This window comes from Cyprinus carpio, chromosome A7, assembly GCF_018340385.1.
Source record: "Cyprinus carpio isolate SPL01 chromosome A7, ASM1834038v1, whole genome shotgun sequence".
NCBI lineage: Eukaryota > Metazoa > Chordata > Actinopteri > Cypriniformes > Cyprinidae > Cyprinus > Cyprinus carpio.
The window spans coordinates 46,932,073-46,948,103 of record NC_056578.1 but is presented as its reverse complement, the minus strand read 5'-3'; the positions used below and the strand labels follow the sequence as shown (position 1 = coordinate 46,948,103).

Here is a 16,031-nt window from a genome sequence, read left to right as displayed (position 1 = left end):
AAGAAAATACAAACATGATATAATATATATATATATATATATATATATATATATATATATATATATATATATATATATATATAATTTGAAATATCTTTTTTCTTATTTTGTGAAAAGACTGTACATGATGTAAAGGTTTTATTGATATTGAACTCTTTTAAATTAGGTAATATATGCCTTTTTTGCAACAGAACAAAAAAAAATTCAGTATGCAATCAAGCAGTGTCTGAATTCAAAATTAACTATTAATTGCTTATTGCACACAATTCATACAGCTTTAGTTTTCTTCTCTTTCAAGCTCTTAATATGTGCTCTTTTTTTCTAGTTTACTGTCAGAACTTTGCACCCAACTTTAAGGAAAGCGAGATGAACGTCATCGCTGCCGACATGTGCACCAATGCACGGCGTGTGCGGAAGCGCTGGCTTCCCAAAATCCAGGCTATGCTGCCGGACGGGATGGAAGTGTACCAGGGCTCGGCGGTGGCGGCGGGCGTCAGTCTGGGCATCAGCGGCCTCCCGGTGGGCATTCAGCTGCCATTCGATCCAGACTTTAAGAACATGCTACCCTCGGGCCTGAGCCTCTACACCGAGCGCAAGGAAGCCACGAGAACTCACTTACCACTGGATGGCGACGGCCCTGATCTCCCGCAGGATGGAGGCGAGGAGGAGACGCAGGCCGAGGAGGATGAGGAGGAAGAGGCCCAGACCGACAGCGCCGATGGGACGTTGGAGGCGGGGCCTGTCAAGCCTGGAACTGAGGGCGGGGCTGGTGTGGCCACACCCCCTGACAGGCAGCAACAGGAGGAGGAGTTTGTGGACGGCCCGAGAGTAAACGGGCAGTGAGACTGGAAAACCCAGAAAACTTCAGTTCATATCCACCATGTGAATAAACACTGAAGGGAGGAATCAAACACACAGGCATCGATCAAGAAGAACACACAAACACACATGTATTTGATTTTGCTCAAACGCTGGATTTCCAGTTGGACGGTGGCAGGACGTTCATCATGTGCTCCAGAGAGCAGAAGGAAATAATGCCAGTGGCATGGCGGGTGACCTTCATTGTGAAACATTATAGTTTTCACAATAAGTTTATAAGTTATGTGACACAATAAGTCATAAGTTTAGCATGTTCCGGTCTTGAGATCACTTCGCCATAAATATAGCAGCGAATCTCACTAAAGCATGACATATGGAAGCCTGTTTCCGCCACTGAATAAAAAAAAAAAGGTTATTGTGACTTTTTATCTCACAATTCAAAGACTGATATGTTCTCAGAATTGCGAGTTCATATCTCACAATTCTGAAAATTCTGAAAAAAGTCAGAATTACGAAAATATAAGTCGAAATATAAACTCACAATTGCAAGAAAAAAAGTCAGAATTACGAGTTTTTATCTCGCAATTGTGACTTTATATCTTACAGTTCTGACTTTTTCTCAGAATTGCAAGTTTATACAGTATCTCACAATTATGACTTTTTAACTTGCAATTGTGAGTTTGTATCACGCAATTCTGAGAAAAAAGTCAGAATTGTGAGATAAAAAGTCGCAATTATTTTTTTAATTTTGTGATAAATTGAGTATTATTTTTTTTATAATGTCAGGATTGGTTGATTATATTGTGTAATTATGAGAAAAAAATAAGGATGAAGCCTTTACAAGGGCCAATGACATTCATGTAGCTCCATCAGTGTATGTTTACATGCATCCAAATAATCTGTTTGTGATCAGATTGACGGCTAAATCTGACTACTTGCTTTCAGTCTGAATGAATTTTGATCGTATTGAAAGGAGTAGTGTAGACCTGAAATAATAAGATCAACAGGATAACATTAAGTTTATAAACACTTGAAAAAAACGTGCAAAACATACACAGTTTACATACTTTCAAGTCAAGTCAAGTCATCTTTTTTTATATAGCGCTTTAAACAAAAAAGATTGCGTCAAAGCAACTGAACAACAATAATTAGGAATAATTTCACATCATACATACATGTGTATGATTATATACATCTTACATTTTGAGAACCGGTCCGTGGATGAGACGGAATGTTAACAAAATATTTGCTAAAAAAGCTCTTCAGCCATAAATATCAGTTTTCCTTTTAGATATATCATCATGTTCATATCAGCTGAACAGAATCTGAGCCCAGATTGGATTCTTTATGATTGATGAAAATTAGAAAATGTAAACACAGCTATTATTTATGTGACAATTAAGCCCTATTATAATATTTATATTAATATAAAGTAAAAATAAAATAAAAAATAAACAATTTGGAATTAATTTGTAACTATTTTATTATATATATTATATATATATATATATTCTGTTGTGTTTTCAGATTCATTTTTTAGAATAATGTAATTGAATCATTGATTAATGAAGTGAAGTAAATTAACTTCATTTGCAACCATAATGGTCCTAAACATATTTTTGCGATCTGGTCATGTTCTATCGTGAAATTTGAAAAACCTTTAGAAATGGCTGTGTTTAATAGTGCGTTTGAAGCAGAAATTATGCATTTCATTAGCGTTAAGTGACATTTCATGTTTAGTTTTTAGTGCAGCACATCTGATGCCTTGTTGTGAGAATACGGTCTTCACAAGTTTGACTGGTATGTGAGTGATTGTCCCTTCAGAAGAGCGATGCCTGCATGTGTTTGACCTGATCTGAATGCTGACATACAGACAGATCCTCATGCTCACATGACCAGCCGATCCTGAGCGCTGACTTCCACCGCTCGCATGTCAGATCAGTTACAAATTTACAGCCTTGATTATAATCTGCATCCCTGAAAAGCAAAGAAAAACTGCTTCTGTCTATGTAAGGATTGTTAGTGGGGATTTTTCCTGAATGAAAGCGTCTACAGGCGGGTTTTGACTGTGTTGCTGTCTGGAACCAAAGCAATTAGGTTTTTCTGTACTGTTAACTCTTTAATGAATCTAGCTGGCTTTATTACATTTGCACTTGATGAGTTTAAGGAGGCGATAGAGAGCAGCTGCGTGCTTCGGCTGGAGCTGCCGAAGACTGTGTGCACAACTAAGAGCAATGTCTATGTTATTCTGTTCACTCTTCACGCTGCTTTTGCTTTATGTTTGAGGTGTTTTCTGTTCCCTGTGTGTTTCTGTCACATGCACTAGTCTAGATAGGGTGACCATATGGGCCATTTTTACTGGACACACCCTTGCCAGGATTTCTATATTGCCTAAAATATCCATGTTTTGGCTGTTAGCACTGTGCAGATCGATTGTTGTATGACATTATTTCATGAGAGCTACAGAGAGCAGAGCAGACGGCTCCTTCAAATCGCTCTTGCGGTACTTTGGTGTCATACAATGAACAGTTCGCAGCTTCAAGTCAAACAAACAAACAAACATGTGCGTGTATTTGCATCGCTTTGATAGTTCACCTCACGCGCGATGCGCCACAATTGGTCAATTATGTACAATACCTGCATGTTATTGGTCAAACTACCTTGGATGTTTTTTGGCTTGTTCACACTGGGATGAATATTGCGCACGGCTATCACCGACGTTTAACGCCTCGTGACTAAACAAAGGGCGCCAATGTAACACGAGGCTAAAGCATTATTTTTTTTAAAAACATCTCGGGCTCGTTTTTTGTTTGACGTGCCACGTTAAAAAATCTTGATAAGAGGGAGTTATGGAGAGGAACTGTAGCTCAAATAGGATTCGATGTGTACCGGGGTATTTCTGTTTTCATTAAGCGCCATCTAATGTCAGGAAGTGAATTTGCTCGTTCACTCGGCTCAGCGACAGTGAAAATCGTTTGGGTATGAACACAAAAGACGCGTTGAAAACTTTGGCAATAAGCGCACACGATAATCGTCCCGGTGTGTACGAGGCTTTAGGCAATATAAAAATCATGGCCAGGACGTGTCCCACATAAATGGCACATATAGCCACCCTAAGTCTAGAGGACGCTAACAGAACAAACCCTCCACATATGGGTAGCCCTTATTTTTGGACTTTTGAAATCTTCTGCTCTCCCCCGCCCAGTCAACTCCCCTTCATGAGAATTGGAAACAAAGCAAATTTTGCTGAGTTTGGACTATGTTTGGGGTGTGCTCAACAAAATTGAAAATCTGTCTTAATGACCATAACAGCACGTAATTAATAATTATTCAAGACCATTAGTAAACTGTGAATTAGGTTAAAAACGAGAACACAGAACAATGTTTTTAGACTGACATGTAGCGACGTTGCACTTCAGCCGTCCCGAGTTCGAATCCCGGCTCGCATACCTTTCCCAATCCCCTCCCCCTCTCTCTCTCTGAAATAAAGGCATATAATGCCAAAAATAAAATCTTTAAAAAAAATCGTTATGACAATCCGACATGTCCTTCAGCCGCAAAGTTCTGGCAGAAGTAGAAGCAGGATGTTAAAAAGTGAAATGACTGTACTTGTGAAGAAAGTGTACTTGAACAAAACTGAGATCTGATCTTCCAGGGGACCTGGGAATCGATTGTGGTACTCTCTGACAGTCTGCATAATGAACTGCATTTGTTCTTCAGTCTTTGAGAGGAGTCTGTTGTACTCTTAGATAAGCAAGAGGTGAGAGGTTAACATTTCCAGTAAAACAAATTTACCCCCATTAAGGGCCACCCTACTCCACATGCTTCGGCATCTTAAAGATGGAACAAGATGGAGTTAATTTACTCCAAAATGAGTGTTTTGCCCAACATCTACTGTACTGTGGGTGAATCTCATGAACACACCCACATACACCCCCCGAAATGATCTTTGGCCATCAGAAATTCAAGCAGGGTTAGAAGGCATTCGATATTTTGTGTTTTCTTTGTGAGAAATAGCATTTCTTTGATTTTAGGGAGAATATAAATATAAATGTTCTTTTTGAGATTTAACCTCATAAATAACACAAAAATATGTCATATTCTCACTGAAACCTTAAAAGCGTTGTGTATTTATCATACTTTTAATGCTGCAGTCGTCAGAATCTCCAGGTGTGTTGATTTTACTGAAATTCCTCTTCAGTCGTGACGTTTAGATTGCTGCTTTCTTTTTCACTGTCAGGTGTTTGTGAGTTTATGTGCTGTTGATTGACAGCTGTCATGATTCTGATCAACACTAGATGATAAAGAGGAGTCTAGCACCACGTCAGAAGACACATTTCTATCAGAATCTTGAGGTTTCTTTCTTGTGAAGAGCTCAAAATGTCATCTTCACCTTTTTCTCCTGTTTTATTATTTTGAGCATGTCCGTTTCATATCTTAAAAAGGAAACGTCTTGTGGAGGAATAATGGCCTTGATTTTGTTGAGGATGAAAAACTTGTGCCTTATTGTGACTACTGATACCACCAAAACTCCTCAATTCAGAATGTTTGTAATGAGACGGAAATAATTATCATTTTGGATCATTTATAAAGACAGTGTGGGAAATGATGCACAAATGTTATCAGTTGCTGTTTGGGTTGTTGTGTTAAAAACACCTCAGCACACCTGAAGATTCTGACCAGAACTGGCTCATAAAGTGTGATTAATGCTGTTCGATTTCATATTATGTAGTCTGTTACTATTCAGAGCGATAGCAATGCATTTGTAAAGGTAGAACTTTTTTAGTGGCTGGCTGCCACAAAGATGTGCTGGAACTAATATATGATCACTAAGGCCCCGTTTACACTAGTGTGTTTTCATTTAAAACGGCGTTTTAGAATGAAAACGATCCTCGTCTACACTGGCATTTCAGAAACGATCTCCGTCTACACTACACAACCTAAAATGCATGCCACGTGACCATTCATGCATTTACAGCCATAGAAATGTATAGGTAGATTGCCTATTATTTAGATTGCGACGCTTCTACGTGCTTTGATCTGTCAAATGGGGAATCTACCAGTGTATATCTATGGTACAACAATGAGCATGATGTTATTGTTTACGCAGTCATCAAGGATACGCAGAGATAATGTGGGATGCGAAGAGTTAATTTTGGAAGGTCTTCGTTTTGGTCCATTTACACCTGAAACGCAACCCCGGAGTTTTCAAACTAAAACGGGGTCTGCAGCGTTTTCAGAAAATCTCAGTTTTCGAGTAGTGTAAACAATAGGCGTAACCGTTGCAAAAGTTATGCGGTTTAAAACGAAAACGCACTAGTATAAACAGGGCCTAAGGCCAGTCTTACACTAGAATTTTTACACACGTCTTTTCTATCCTTCCTTATTTACCCAGAAACCCCTTCCAAGTATCTTGTCTCCACCTGCCAAGCGAGTGGCTCTGAATTCATACAAAACGTTGCACTAGATCTGAGAGAATGTCCTGTAGAGCTCAAAGCTGTTTGTTGTAGCTATGTAACGTATAATTTATAGATTTGTGTTGGCAGTGTAGAAGCTCCTTCAGTAAGTTATCCAAATATCAGCACTAATGGCTAATGTAAGTGCTTTTGCACAGCTCTGAGGTTTTGCTTGTGTGTGTAAGAATGAGACGAGTGTTTGTGAAGTTCAACACTGTGCATGATGAATCTGAGAGAAGCAGATTATGAAATGCGAAGTCTGTCAAAGGAACCTATTAGTAACTCTAGTAACATATTATTCACAGATCGAAGTGGTCCAGAATTTCATCACTTGGCTTGTCCCACAAGTACAAATATCACAGTAACGGCCATTGAATGTAATAAAAGCAGCTGTTTTCAGGTCAAAAGAATGCATATGCATAAAGAAAATGCAATGCAATCCTTCATCTTGTTTATGCAAATGAGCATTTCTTGTTTTTGTTCCTTTGATTTTGGAGTGAAAAAACACCCAGAGGATTTGCCCTTCCGGCACAGTGTTGTAGCGTAATTGCATACTCCTCTGTCAGGATGCTGAGCAGCCGAATGACTTACTGTTTAATTATTCAAATTAATATGCGCATTATAATGATCTGCCTATAACTGCATGCTGTTTCTCCACAGATCGATCCGATGAGCAGTTCTCATGGGACTCTCGTGTCCCGTCTGCACTACGTACGTGTGTGTTTCTCTTTGTAAATAACGGCAGCACTTTATCGTTTGTGTGAAGGTTGGTGGAATTCATTGGGAGCCTGTAAACCTCCAGCTCCGACAATCAGAGGAAGAACATGTTTGAGGATCTCTGCTTTTGAATGTGTTTGTCGTCTGAAGTACTAACGATAGCTGAGCTTTGCCTATAGCATAGCATCGCCACGACGCGCTTTCATGCAAGTTCCTTACGAAAGTTTATAATGAACAATTAAACTGCTTTTTTTATTGAAATACGAAACAATTATGTCTACTGCAACATGTCACTGTAATTGTCGTTGTCACAAATAAAATCTCTTTCATTTCCAGTGTCTTTGGTGTGTAAGTGTGACCTAATTTACCTAATTTGGTGTTCCCGGTTAAGAAATTGCTTGTAAATCTCTCATTATGCTATATTATCACTAAATCTTGGATGCAATCTTTTTGTCAACTTGTTTTCATTCAGTGAGCAAGGTTTTGTATTTCTTTTTGGAGCTGATTGGTAGCAGGCCTCACTGATATCAGCTTATGCAATCTCAATTTTTAAACTGGAATAGCATTATTTGGGGAGAATTTTGGCTCACGATCAGTGATGCATAAGTTTAGATCAATGAGGTCTACTACCAATCAAAACCTGTGCTAATAAAAAAAAAAATTATACAAAGATTTGGTAAAAATATATCATAATGAGAGATTCACAAGCAATTTTTTTATAGGCCGATCATTTTTGAACAGGAAGACCACCAGTGTTTTTTAATTTTTTTTTTATTTGTTATACCAAAGCCTGTAAGTTTTAGTCCAATGTGGTAACATTAACTACTTTAGTATTTTTGGAAAGAAGAAAATCCTCTCTGGGTCAGAATGACAGAAACACAGGGTTAAATGTCCTTATGAAAACTTTGCTTTCAAAATACATATTTCACAAAACTATATTTATTTATTTATTTATTTATTTATTTATTTATATGCCCAGTTAACAAAAATGTGAGAATGTTTTCTCATTAGGCTACATAAAAATAAAAAGTTCCCTGAACATTCACAAGGTCAAGTTTTTTTTAATGTTTTAAAATAATAATAATAAATAATAATAATAATAATAATCTTGTGATTGTTACAGAAAACATTAAAGGAATGTTCAATTTTATCATTTTGTGAACCTAATGGGAACTTTTGAATGTTTTATGAACCATCTGAAATAAGCAGTAACATTTAAAACCCGTTGGATACTGTCCAAAAAAAAAAAAAAAAAAAACTTTCAGAAGAAAGTTCCATAATAAAAAAAATATATAATGTTTTTGTTCTAATGTTTTGAGAGGTCATTCAGCTCTCCTAAAAATATTTCAGCTGGGATTTCATTTGTTTCCTCCTGATACTGTTAATGTTGCCATGAATATAGCCATTGTTGCTGATGTGGCATTAAAACATAAATAAATAAATAAGCAGTTGTTGATTGTATGGATTTGGGTTATATATTGTTAAATTGTTAATAGTTGTTGTTTTTTTTTTGTATTATTTAATATTAACACTTTTTCTGACCTGTACTTGTTAGAATATATGAAAGAAAAAGAGATCATACTAAATTTTATCATATTTTAATTGATTAAAATTTCTTGCTGACAAACGGGTATAACCTAATGGTTTGAAGGATAGTGACAAAGATTGATAAAGATTTAAAATTACAATTAATTAGTTTTTGTGGGCTGTACTGTGATCCTTAAATATAGTCTCTAAGTGTCATCTAATGATTCTTGTTTTGAATATGCCTGACAAGTTTTTTTGTTACACTGAATGACATTTTAGTGGGTGTCTTCAGTAAATCATGGTATTTTACAGAATTGTGCTGTTGTTTAATAACTTACCTAATTGTTCAGCTGATGAAGTGTCTTCCTGAAAAGACTTTCAGTAGACAAAAATGCCACAAAGCAGTTTTTAAAGATTTTGGACCTTTATACTGGACACATACCAATGTAAAACCTCTAATTCTGTGTTCGTTTCAAACCTGCAGGCATCTAGTAGTTAAACCATGGTGTTACACGTGGTTACACATTAATCTGCCTTTCATCCACTGGATTTCAAATACCTTTGCTTAAACACTGCATTAATCTGAAATTACATTTTTCTTCTAATATTTGTATTTATATAGAAATAAATTATGCATAATTTAGAAGTGATTATTGTCTAGTACAATGAAATTGCCTACAAAATTATTTTTGAAAAAACAAAATTGCAAATTGCTTATTGTCTTTGGTCTGTTTTGAAGATCAAGAGTGTGGTGAAGACCAGAGTGTTAATGAGTGTGTATGTGTGTGTTCGCTCCCGCAGGACAGACAGGAGAAGCATCCCTTCACTTCTTTCAGACCCATGGCCGCTGCAGACACGCTGGTCCAGGATCTGAAGTGGAGTCCAGGGGACGCGCCCCGTCTGGCCGTGTGTCTGTCTGATGGCAGTATGATGGTGCTGGACGTTCAGGTCTCCGTCAGTGTGGTCGCTCAACTTCCTGCCTCTGTGGGAATCACATGGGGTCAGTGGTTACTGTGTGTAAATCTGTTAAAGTTCTCAGTCTCTAGATATCTCAAGCGCTAGTAATTCAGTGTCTTTGACCTTATTTTTAAGCATGTTGATTCGTTCCTCTCTCTGTCTTTGTAGTTTGCTGGAGTCCCAAAGGGAAGCAGGTGTCTGCTGGGAAAGAGGACGCCACAGTGGTTCAGTTCACCCCTGTAAGTCTGTGCATGACCGTTTATGACGGACAGCTCTTCAGATCTTCACTTTACCAAGAAGAACTAAAATACAAACTATATAACTCACCAGCACACAATATTGTTCTGTTTATTATAAGCATGCACTGCAGTTTTGTCATCTGCTGCTTTAAATGTTTGAGCTCTTCAAAGTAGGATGGACTCAATGTTTTTATGATTAATTAGCTGGGGAAAAAATCATTCTGAAAGTCAATATAGCGATAGTGTTTCTCTGTGTTAGAGCGATTATTGAAACTTTTTCTAGTTATAGTAATCATCCTTGTGAATGGGCGTTTAGTCCAGTGTCTAATGTCATGCAGTGTGTTTGTATCTCAGACCTTACAGGCCAAGAAGGTGATTCCTTGTCCCAGCTTCTGCAGTCAGGATCACCCCGTCAAAGGTGCGACGGCTCAGATTCACTGTGCTCTTACAGTGACATGTTCCTGTATAGATGTGATGTCAGCGCTAATCAACCTGAGTGTCACCACAACTTTGACCCAAGACTTTGGATTGTGAATTTGTATTGTTCATAATGAGACTGAAGTTTCAATATGATCAATCAAAAATCTAATTGCAGTTTAAAATGCATTTTAAGCTCCAAGTTTGTTGTCCTTGTTTGTAGGGCTGCATAATCTGGCCAAACATTTTGTACTTGTATAGCAATATGACTATAAAATAATACAAGTAATTATATTAATAACAGAGTTTCTGTAGGTGTTAAAAAGTCTTAATTCACCCTTCCTGTAATTAAGGCCTAAAAAGGTCTTAAATCAGAGCAGAAAACCCTCAATTCATAAAGCTATGGCATTAAATGTTGCACACTGCAAAAAAAAAAGAGTTTTTTCCAGTATCAGACATCTTTAAATCAAAATACATTTACTTTAGATGCAAAATGAAGATATGAAGTCTTGTTTTCTTAGAAATTGATCAAAATGAAATGAGCCTAAAACAAGAACAAATATCTGCAAATGGGCAACGAAAACCTGTTTTTCCTTTTAATTAAGTTGGTTTTTCTGAGACATGTGTTTTTGTTTTAATCACAAACCCATTATTAATCATAATGTCATTTTGCTTCTCCAGTAAATGTATTTTACTGGAGAATCTTTAGACATGCACTGGAAAACTAGAAAAAAATACTGTGGAAGGAGCACTTTTCTGCAGTGTGATGAGATATACAATAAAATATATTTCCATATTCTAGTTAAGGTTTTTTTTTTTTGTAAAATGAATAAAAAAGTAATTGAGACATTATCAGATTTTACCTTCATAAAACCCTGAATAATAAATATTATTATTATTATTAATTTATGATTATTGAGTAATGAGAGAAAAAGATATAAACTTGCCCATTAATGTTAATCCACAGTCATTTTTATACCATATGCACATCACTTCCACTCTCATAAGTGAGGTCTTGAGTGTTAGAGTCTGTGCTTATGTGTGTGTGTGTGTGTGTGTGTGTGTGTGTGTGTGTGTGTGTGTGTGTGTGTGTGTGTGTGTGTGTGTGTGTGTGTGTGTGTGTGTGTGTGTGTGTGTGTGTGTGTGTGATCCACAGTGCTGGATGTGTTGTGGTTGAGCACTTTTAACTTTGCGGTGGCATACGCAGCGACTGATGGGTCTCTGGAGATGCCGCCGAAGCTGGTGGTCGTATCGTTGCCCGTGAGTAACTCTTACAAATCACACACTACAAAACCTTTCAGACAGGACCATGATGACAATGTGTCAACTGTGTGTGTGTGTCAGAAAAAGGATGAGAAGAGAGACGAGCGCTATCTGAACTTCAATGACCTGGTGTACGGCACCTGCACCGAGAGGCAGCATCACTACTACCTGTGCCATATCGAGGACTGGTGAGACTCGTCTACATGTCCTGCGCTCTGCATTAGCTTTGTTAGTCCTCTAGAAAGTCAGGACATCAGTTGTCATGAATCAAATGAAACGGATTTCTCCTGTCCAGGGATCTGGTATTGGCTGCATCGGCTGCTGCTATTGAAGTCAGCATTATTGCTAAACAGGAGGACAAGGTAAGCATTGGGTTATTATCGTTAACTAAAACTAAAACTAAAAAAAAAAAACTTGATACTTAACTTAAGGGTATAGTTCACCAGAAATAAATTAATAAAAATGTCAAAATTGCATACAAAATGAAAACAAAGTATAAAAATAAATTCTATGTATAGCTTTTGTAGTAATAGTATCTCAGTGATACTACAATAACACAGGTCAGAAGTGTTAGTCACAGAGGTCTGATGTGTTGCAGGTGAACTGGGAGCTGTGGTTGCTGGAAGACACCAGTCGAGCCGAGCTTCTTGTCACAGAGAACAGTGAGGACACACTTCCTGTGGGCATGGCCATCGATTACACCAGCCAGGAGGACATACTCCTGTGTAAGAGCTCCTGTGATGGTAGATTGTTTTTGTGACTGAGCAGTGAGCACTCTTTCCTTACATAATTCCTTTATGTATTAAGTGGGTGTTCATGGAAATTTTTGATTACTCAATAAGACACACTTAAACAAGGAATTACGTTTTAGAGAGCTTTTACACATTTTAAATACCTTGCACTTTCAAATAAAGTTCTAGATGTCTGTTTGAACTGATATGACATTTATTTTCCTAAGAAAGTGTTTTATATTGCTGCTGCAGAGACATACAGACACAAAGAACAAAGACAATTGCTAATGGAAATAGTTTTAAGAACAACTTTATGTTCACTCTTTATAAGGACCAACTAATACTACATGTTAAAATACAAGTATTTGTCTTAAAATTTTCAGTTGCAAACATTCAAATACTTCTAACGTCAAATCCTGAAGCTTTTATTTGGCAGAATATATTGATGAAATTATGTGAATGTAAATGAACTGAACCTAGCTAGAATTGCGTTTCCAAATGCGCATTAAACTCACATCGCTTGTAGATATACCTTAAATACACAGCACAACTGACTATAAACTTATTTAAACCCTTTGATTTAATCATTGCAAATTGCTAAGATCACTGTTTCAGTTTTGATTAATCAAGCATCCCTGTTTGTTTATATTGTTTATATAAGTTGTATTTGATTTAAATAATTTTTGGCTTTTCACCAACTCATGAGCCCTGTTTTGTAAACATGTTGTCACAGCTACTGCTTGTTTGTTTGTTGTAAAATCACTTCTTGCGTCCTCAGCTGATAAGAAGAGGTTGCCTCCGGCGCCGACACTGATGCTGCTGTCTACAGATGGAGTTCTGTTTCCTTTCTCTTTACTGAACCTCAACCCAGGGGTCAAACAGCTGACCATGGCTGCCGTCCCACTGCCCGAGGATGGAGAGAGAGCGCCTGCTGCCAGTAAGACCACAGCCATGAGACTCGCTCTCCATAAATGTTTAAAGCACCCGATATTTCTCACAGCATACTTTGTTCTTCCCTTAGGAGTCAAAAATTGGATATGCCTTTGCAGCAGTATAATGTTAGCAAACATCTCGACACATTTAGATGAAAATGAAAATATGTGATGCATGCTTTGCTCTCAGTAACAAACACACAACAAAATGACAATTGTGAGAAAACAGCAGTTAAGAAAGCATCTGATCATAGCGACGTGGATATGTTTGCTCCAGCTGTGAATTCATTGCTCCAGTCAGGTTTATATAGCACTGTGGTGGGAGGAGCAAACGACAGACACAGTGGGTGAAGCGTCAGGCCTCGGAGAGGCTTTTATTTAACAGAAAACAAAACATAAAATGCCCAAAATGGTAATAAAGTGTTCAGAGGGGAAATAGTGTCCAAACTGAACAGGGGATCTGGTGTCCTCGTTGAACTGTGAAGGAACGGCAGCATTCAGAAAGGAGGGGTCCAGGTAGAGGCAGCCGCATGTGCTCCCCTCTCTGGTCCGGACGCGAGGGGCGGTGGCTTTGTTATTTCTACCTGTTGCATTATTGCCACAGATCAATGGTAGTTTGAAGGTGAAGCTGATTTTGTTTGAAATGTCACACCAATTCATTCCTCGATTCCCCTTGAAGTATATTGGGGCTTTTACTGTGCCAGTCAAACCTACTGCTGCTTTGATGAAGTCAAATTTAATTCAGTTGTAGCATTTTAAATCTATTATTGACTAACACAGATGAATCATGATTTAGAAGTGATTGAAGATGCAGGGTTTGCAGTCCGGTGACTTTGTTGTGTTCTAACACACTTTGTTTCAGAGTCATCGTCGTTCTCTTCTGCTCCCGTCTCTGCAGCGTCCTCCATCTTCCCATCTTTCCCAGCATCTTTTGCCACATCCCTGCCCCCAGCCACCTTATCCTTCAAAAGCCCTCCCCCAGCAGCCACTGCTGCCACCTCCTCAGCCATGCCCACTTCAGTGTCCTCCACAAATTTCTCCTTCTCTCTTCCTGCTCCGAACTCTGCCGGTCCCTCTGGCTTCTTGCTGGGCTCCACCACGGCTGGTTTCTCCTTCAGTGCTCCCAAACCCTCCTCCGACAATCCTGCGTTCTCCTTCACTTCCTCCTTAGCACTGAAGGAGGTCAGCAGTGCTCCAATGGCCATTCCTCCTCAGCGTCCACCTGCCATGTCTCCCATCATCAGTGGCCCCAAAGCGCCAGTGGAACCTGCAACACCTGCTGTCAGGATGAATCTCACTGACAGGTGAGCACGTGATCTCAGATATAATGTTATTTGGATAATCCTGATTGATCAGCAAATGAAAGTTTGGCGTGTTCTGTGGCAGGTTTCTGGCGGTGGACTCTCTGCCGTCAGTCGCATCTACTGCCCAGCCGTTTTCTTTGACCTCCACGCCTAAACCCGCAGCAGTGGAGGTCAGTGGCCCGCCGACAGCAGTGCTCAAACCAGCCGCCCCTGCAGGTACACGCCTACCTCACAGCCTCTCCGTCCAGACCTTACCATAAAGGGGTATTTGTGAACATTCTATAGGTGGACTTGATGCATTTGTTCACATTACTCTTGTATTTAAGATAAATTCATAAATCATCGTATATACACATTTAGGATCATTCTTTGCATGCTTTAGGCCCCTACAATGATCAGAGAAGCAGTATTAAGGTATGAGATGTTGTTGTTGTTGTTGTAGTGTTGTCTCGTGCCGCTCAAATCAGCGCTCCTCCAGCCGCTTCACTAAAACCAGCCGCAGTCGCTCCTCCTGCGTCCAGCACTCCGTCTGCACAGGTACAGCACTGAAGAACTGACGAACCACCATCAGAGAGGTCCAGTCACATGTGTCCTGCACAGACTGATCTGAAGTGTGTTTCCATGTGTTTTGTGGCAGACTGTGTCTGTAAAAGCACTGGAGAAACACCTGCAGCAGAAGAAAGACTCGGACCCCGTCATGACTGAAATACTGGAGGAGGTAGAGCCCAAAAATCATGTTTTACATCCAAATAGCTGTTATACTGATGCCTGCTCTGTTCTCTGCTCAGATAGGACACTTTGAGAAGGAGCTGGACGATCTGAAGACTCGCTGCAGAAATGCTGATTTCAGGGTGGGCAGCAAAGACGACATGAGAGACCTGTGGAAAGACTCTGAGAACTTACATGCCTTCACACTGGAAATCAGAGACACCACAGAGGTACTACCTGCACCTAGGGCTGATATGAGATTTTTAGAGAGTTCTTCTTATTATCTTCTATTTTTGATAATCCAGTGAATGAAATGTCTCACAAAGGAAGGTTACTTCATAAACAAAACATAATACAATTAGATGATCACCACCAAACAATGAGATTATTCATCATGCAGAGACGGCCTAACATCATGAAACATCTAAGTTACAAATAGCTCAGACTCCGAGCAGGTAAAGTAGTGTTTCCCATTCATTATCTAGGTTGTCGTGGCCCATCATAGTCTAATCTGCCCGGCCACAGTTTCATAATGAGACGGAAGAATTTTTACACTTCTCATAATAACAAAAAAGGTCTTTAACATTGTGTTTTGCACCATTGCTTTGGCACGGCATGTCAAACTAGAAGCAAAATCACAATATGGCTTTATCAAATTATGAAAGTGTGTTTTTGCTCTAGTATTGGCTGTTTTAGGCCTGTCGTATCAGCTGACTTCCAGAGCTTTTTTTTATATTCTTCATATTCTGTGTGGTGGTTAGTTCACACAGGGTTCGTACAAGGTGCTTAAAGTGCTTGAAGTACTTGAATTTGACTTTTTGAAATTTAAGTCCTGGAAAACCCTTGAAAACAACCATATTTTTGAGAAGGTACTTGAAAAGTACTTGGATTTTTAAAGGGCAGTATATATGAAATAAGAGTAATTTTTTCCCTCGATAAAACAATTTTTATGCAAAATTAA

At 38.7% G+C, this 16,031-nt stretch overlaps 2 protein-coding genes across 2 annotated transcripts in view; both read left to right on the top strand.

Moving 5' to 3' along the window:
- Window positions 1–1,261, top strand: part of LOC109087704 (nucleus accumbens-associated protein 2-like) — a 33,735-nt gene extending 32,474 nt beyond the window's left edge. Inside the window, exon 6 of the mRNA XM_042761316.1 lies at window positions 326–1,261. Coding sequence (XP_042617250.1) covers window positions 326–843 — 518 coding nt within the window. The 3' untranslated portion in view covers window positions 844–1,261. The remainder of the gene's footprint in view (window positions 1–325) is intronic.
- Window positions 1,262–8,573: 7,312 nt separating this feature from the next.
- The window catches only part of LOC109050441 (nuclear pore complex protein Nup214-like), a 49,426-nt gene continuing 41,968 nt past the window's right edge, over window positions 8,574–16,031 (top strand). Inside the window, 13 exon segments of the mRNA XM_042761429.1 lie at window positions 8,574–9,519; window positions 9,645–9,715; window positions 10,070–10,133; window positions 11,289–11,392; window positions 11,477–11,583; window positions 11,691–11,757; window positions 11,994–12,120; window positions 12,905–13,063; window positions 13,921–14,362; window positions 14,445–14,578; window positions 14,805–14,899; window positions 15,000–15,080; window positions 15,151–15,300. Of these exon segments, the coding sequence (XP_042617363.1) occupies window positions 9,360–9,519; window positions 9,645–9,715; window positions 10,070–10,133; window positions 11,289–11,392; window positions 11,477–11,583; window positions 11,691–11,757; window positions 11,994–12,120; window positions 12,905–13,063; window positions 13,921–14,362; window positions 14,445–14,578; window positions 14,805–14,899; window positions 15,000–15,080; window positions 15,151–15,300 (1,761 nt within the window). The 5' untranslated portion in view covers window positions 8,574–9,359.